The sequence below is a fragment of the Scyliorhinus torazame genome, chromosome 2 (assembly GCF_047496885.1).
Source record: "Scyliorhinus torazame isolate Kashiwa2021f chromosome 2, sScyTor2.1, whole genome shotgun sequence".
NCBI classification, from domain to species: domain Eukaryota; kingdom Metazoa; phylum Chordata; class Chondrichthyes; order Carcharhiniformes; family Scyliorhinidae; genus Scyliorhinus; species Scyliorhinus torazame.
In genome coordinates this window covers 123,201,548-123,207,547 of record NC_092708.1, presented here as the reverse complement: position 1 = coordinate 123,207,547, position 6,000 = coordinate 123,201,548, and the positions used below count along the sequence as shown (strand labels likewise).

At 45.0% G+C, this 6,000-nt stretch overlaps 1 protein-coding gene across 2 annotated transcripts in view; it reads left to right on the top strand.

Moving 5' to 3' along the window:
- The first annotated feature begins 687 nt into the window (after positions 1-687).
- Positions 688-6,000, top strand: part of LOC140391609 (transcription factor Sp3-like) — a 68,094-nt gene continuing 62,781 nt past the window's right edge. Inside the window, exons 1-3 of one of the 2 annotated variants that reach the window (XM_072476271.1) lie at positions 688-916; positions 1,084-1,175; positions 1,357-1,461. In XM_072476271.1, coding sequence (XP_072332372.1) covers positions 910-916; positions 1,084-1,175; positions 1,357-1,461 — 204 coding nt within the window. In that variant the 5' untranslated portion in view covers positions 688-909. The remainder of the gene's footprint in view (positions 917-1,083; positions 1,176-1,356; positions 1,462-6,000) is intronic. The other variant, XM_072476280.1, reaches the window with a different exon arrangement.

Here is a 6,000-nt window from a genome sequence, read left to right as displayed (position 1 = left end):
GCTCTTGGAAAGAGCACCCTACCCAAGGTCAACACCGCCACCCTATCCCCATAACCCAGTAACCCCACCCAACACTAAGGGCAATTTTGGACACTAAGGGCAATTTATCACGGCCAGTCCACCTAACCCGCACATCTTTGGACTGTGGGAGGAAACCGGAGCACCCGGAGGAAACCCACGCACACACGGGGAGGATGTGCAGACTCCGCACAGATAGTGACCCAAGCCAGAATCGAACCTGGGACCCTGGAGCTGTGAAGCAATTGTGCTATCCACAATGCTACCCTGCTGCCCTGTGTTTGATCCACAACCGATTTTTTTTGGGGGGGGGGGGGGGGGGGGGGGGAGGGGTGCAGGGAAGAAAGTGGAGTTTTGGGTATAATCACATCAACCGTGATAATATGATAAGGAATGTCACCCAGCGCCTTCATTTACTCGGGACAATTTTACTGCTTAAACAGCTATGGACCCAATACTCGAATATCATCGAATCGCCTCCCGACTGTAATCGATTGCCTCCCCCTCCCCCACCCCCACCCCCTGAGGGACAAACATGCAGTGGCTCAACCAAACCTGCTGAGCGGAAGTGGGGAGATTGAGTGCTCCATTAGCCAACCAGCGCTGAGGCGGAGCGGAGAAGAAGCAGAGGCGAGCCAATGAGGATGCAGTGAGAGGGCGGACGCTTCCGCTAGCAGGTTGGGTTGCAGCTCCCGGAACGTCGTGGTATTTCTGCCGACCCCCGGACGGACCCGGCTCGAAGCCCCACCCTTCGCCCGCTTCCTGCACCGTCAATCAAAGTAATACACAACACACAAAAAAAACCCGAGCGTCGCTCGCCTGGCACCAGCGTCCGAAAGACACCATGTTAACCGTATAAACCGAGCCGGTGTGAGCTGTCCGGGAGCCGCTATGACTGGTAGGTTTGCGAGAAAAAGACCGGGGGCCGCTGAGCGGTGGCGAGGGAGGCCGGGGCCTGTTCAGTCTGATTACATTTCCTTCACGCCGATTTTTTGTTGCGAGTCTCTTCTTCCTCTTGATCTTTCTTATTCTTTTCCCCCCCGTTCCCCTCCCCCTTCTTTGCAGCACCAGAAAAGCCAGTGAAGCAAGAGGAAATGGCTGCGCTGGACGTGGACAAACAGAGCGAGTATCTGCAGCACCGAAACGCTGGCGCGCAGGTAAGGCCGCCCACCCCCAGAACTCGCGCGCTTTCTTTTGTCTTGCAGTTTGCAAATAAACAGAATCTGTTATGTTGGTGTGTGTTCACATGTTTAAATTTTGATGTGTACGGTTACTTCCTGTGTAAGCCCCGGACTAATTCACACCCACTTTCCTCCTAAACCCGCCCCCTGTGGGTAGAACATTCAGCCGTCACCGCTTGCATTGCTGGCAGCTACGTGCAGCAAGATCGGCTCGCCGCCATCGGAGACCGTTGGAGCTACCACCACAGTTGGGACCGGGCTGGTGAGTCAATCAGACAATGTGTGAACACGCATTGAAAAAAAAATAAACATCGCAAAATAAAGCTGCCCCCCCCCCCCCCTTCCCGGCAACAAACACAATTATCGGTGCAGCGAAGTTCTGCAAATTCAGTCTTTTGATGCCGACGATTTTAAGAAAAAGCAGATATAATCTCGGGCAGGTTGATTTTTGAGCCGTTGTACGGACATTTCATGCAAATTTATTCTCTGAAGTATTATAATGTTCTATGAAAAATAGCCTCGCCAAGACTTCAGTGGCCTTATTGACTTAAGTTTCAAAACATTTGGAAACTCATAGTCATTTGGTCTTATTTCTGAAGTATAATAATCCTTAGTGTCACACGTACGCTTACATTAACACTGCAATGAAGTTACCGTGAAAAGCCCCAGGTCGCCACATTCGGCGTCTGTTCGGTTATACAGAGGGGGAATTTAGAATGTCCAATTCGCGCCTCAGCACGTCTTTCGGGACTTGTGGGAGGAAACCCACGCAGATGCGGGGAGAACGTGCAAACTCCTCAGACAGTGACCCAAGCTGGAATCGACCTGTGAAGCAACTGTGCTAACCACTGTGCTACCCAGATATGTGTGTGTATGAGCAGGATTAAATTTTATTTTTATAACTACCTCAAATGACAGCTCCCTAAACCCCAAGTAAATACTGCTCCTTAGGACACATTACACACCTGAGTGATCTTCACTCATACATTTTTAATAATAATAATTTCCCTGAGGAAATATAACCCCCAAAATGTTGGGAGTAGACAATATTTTTGAGAACAAAGAAGTTGTACGAATTATTTAATTTACTGCCTGCTCAAAGAAAAAATTGAACTTTGTCATACTATCCATTGCACAACATCTTAACCATACAGGTGGCTTGTTTCTTCAGCTATCCCATTCTGTTCTTGAAGAATGCAAAGTGAATATTGGAATCAGAAGCTCAACAAACCTTTAAGCTATTTGCAAATCTTGAATTTACTCTGGTATAAGATGGCATTTCCTAGTCACCTCAGTTTTTGGTCTTCTCTTTCAGATGCCCATGTGATCAAAAATATTGTTCCAAGGCAGTTCTCAATTTTCTGGAAGCTATTGGTGGTATTGCTAAGGGGAGGGCAGTGTGATCAAGCATGATAAAATGATTTGTGTGACACTAATGGTGTACCAGTAACAAAGTTGGCAGCAATTCTATGCACGTATTTAATGTAATAGTTTGCCCAGATCTCGGCCATGTCTTCTTGACAAATCTATTGAGTTTACAACCGAAGCTATCCCAGGGTAATTTGTTTTTTTAAAGTGGCTGCTGGGGTTAAAAAGAAGTAAAATTATCAATACTTTTTGCAGTCAGTTAATAGACCGCAACCACTACACAAGCTGAGTTTTAGCTCAGCCTTGCTAAATGCCCTGCAATTTAATTTGATAGCAATAAATAACTTCACTTAATTCTTTTCCTCTTTCCCAGCAATGAGACTGGCATTATCAACTTTCCTATGATTAAACATTATGATAAACCATCCAAAATACCAGCTATTGGTAGTGGGTAGTGTGTTTTTTAGATCAGAAATCAACAGTTGTTTTTCTGAAGGTCATATCTTGCATTGGTCTGGAACTAATAATTTGTCTTTCTACCTTTGTGTATTGTGTGAAATTACCTCTGGAATGCACCTACGTCTTCCAATCCATCAGAATTCATCCACTGATTCAAGATCTTCCAATTGTGATCTTGGAAGACCACTATATTGCAAAAGCCTTGAGCTGCACCAGAAACTGCAAATCTTTATTTTAAAAATTATGGGGGGTGGGGTGGAATACTCTTGGATCCTAAGTAAAACGGTACACAAAGATATTGGAAGTGTTTTGTTCAATCCTCCATTGTTTCATGCCCATTGACTGGAGAGGGGAAATAAATAACAAGAATGCTCTACATTTGTAGAAAAGACAGAATCATGTAGTCCTTGTGCATTCCCAGCAGCATTCATCTTGCCTGAGTGATGAAAATGAGTCTTGAGAACTTGATGTGCAGAAATTCTCATCTTTACCAGAATAAAGACACCCAAATGTATATGGGAAATTATCTCTGCAACAGAAGAATGTAAAAGATTTGAAGATATCAGTTCTCATTGTGATGCACAACATGTATAGGTCATATAGATGTTCAATTGGAAGGATACTTGCATTCCATCTACCTGCTGCTGTAATTCTATCCTCCCTATGCTACAATATACTTATCTTGCCAACTGAAGGAGTCTGTACCTAGGCTTCCCTCTAATTTCTTGTTGATAGCTCAACAGAATTAAAGCTGTGAATAAAATTGGAGTAACTTATCCTTGTTTATGGAAGTGACTATAGATTCCTGTGATTAGCTTGATTATACTGTTGTTTATTGAAATCCACTTAAAATCAAAATATACAGATGCTAACATTTTTATTTTGCCACTCACGGATATCCTGTGGTATGGTGTGATGCTTAGCTGCTGACCTGCTCTGTCCCTTTTTATTTAGCTTGGATACTCTGGGAAAGGAAAGAACCAAAAATGCACACATCAAGGAAATTGTAGCTGCTTGTGTGCCCTTGGTGAATTAGAGGGCAATTGTAACTTCATAAATTTTAGTGATATGGTCTCTGTGGTTAGCACTGCTGCCTCAGGGACTTGGGTTCAATTTCAGCATTGGGTGACTATCATTCTCCCAGTGTCTGCTTGGGTTTTCTCTGGATGCTCCGGTTTCCTCCCAGAGTCCAAAGATGTGCAGGTTAGGTGGATTGGCCATGCTAAATGCCCTTAATTGTCCAAAACCTTAGATGGAGTTATTGGTTTACGGGGATAGGGTGGGGGGGTGGGCCTAGATAGTGTCGGTGCAGCATCGATAGGTCAAATGGCATCCTGCACGTTATTGATTCTATGATTAGTACTGAGGAAATGGAGTCATATTGTACCTTGTGGTTTTTATTTTCGTGGCCTGGAAAGAATATTTATATTGTGTCGAAATTGAAAAAATACTTTTCACTGTACTTCGGTACATGTGACAATCAATCAATCAAAATTAAATTCAGCCATTTGAAATTGACAACTTGAAGCATGCTCTCTTGGTTGTTAATCAAGTACAATTTTGTGCATGTCGGGTTAGTTTGAAAAGATGCATTCATCTGACATTGGGAAATATGCACACTTGTGAGACTAAAATGGCCTCCATTCCTTGTCTGTTTTGCTAGGACTTGTGCTGAACCTAATTTACTTTATAACTGTTGCTAACTTTTCGGTTGGTTCAATTGCTCTGTTTTATTACCTTTGCTCTCGAGTCGCCAGGTATCTTTATGAGACCGCCACGAGGTTCAAGTCCAAGTAATGATCAATAACTCAATACACCGATTAGTAAGATTCAAAGCACATTTATTATACACAGTAATCGCTACTCATGCACAAATTCTACGTCTAAGCTACTTCTACAGGGCTATACTTGACTTCGGACTGGCCCACCAGGTCAGGGGAACAAATGGCCTTTCGTTCGGGTTCTGAGTCTGCGGGATTCGAAGTTGGTGCAGATTGGTAGCTAGGAGCGCCTATCTCGTAGTGAGCGTTGAATTAAGACTTACGGTCTTTCGGCGGTCACTGCACCAAGGTTGGTTCGAGTTGCTGGGTGACCTGGGCAGGAAGAAGAGAGCGAGTTGAACGTGGGGGCTTAACTTTATAGTCCCCAGGGGCTTCCCGCCTTTCGGGGCGGACCCTGTACCTGGTTCTAGGTGATTGGACTTCGTTCCAATCGCTTGGTTCAATTTCTCCAATACTGGAGCGGTTCTCTGATCGATGGGTGGCCTTGAGGTGTTGGTTAACCTTTTTTGTGTTGGCTCCTGCTGGCGCCGGGGAGTCTGGCTTAGTTTTGTGTGTCCCAAATGTTGCTATTGTTCCTAGGGATTGCGCATTAGTATGTAGATGGCTGCTACATTATTATGCTGATGGTCACTGGTGTCTGGGCTTTTGCAGAGTTAAATACACAGCAAACCTGCACCTGCTGGTTTCTGCCTGTGTTGGCTGAATTTCCCTTCAGCCTTTGCCGTTTGCCATTTTAAATCGTGACTTGGCCAATTCAGGTGGCTACATAACACCCACACTGGAAGCTTTCATTGGCATCTTTAATGAAGACTTTTTCAATATGGAGGATGATCACTGATGCAGGCAGTAATCCCACTAATCTCGAAAAAGGGGAAGGACTCGGTGGAATGTGGGTTGTATAGGCCCCTATCATATTGAACACTGATATGAAAGTATTGGCTAAGTTGTCGACGCGGAGGATGGAGGACTGTGACCCGGGGATGGTTTCAGAAGATCAAACAGGCTTTGTGAAGGGCAGGCAGCTCGCGAGTAATAAAAGACAGCTGTTGAATGTGGTGCTGAAACTGTTGGGGGCTCTGGTGGTGGTGTCCGTGGACGTGGATAAGGCATTTGGTCGGATGGAGTGGCGGTACTTGTTTGAGGTTTTGAGAAGGTTTGGGTTTGGGCTGAGATTGGTGGCATGGGTGTGGTTG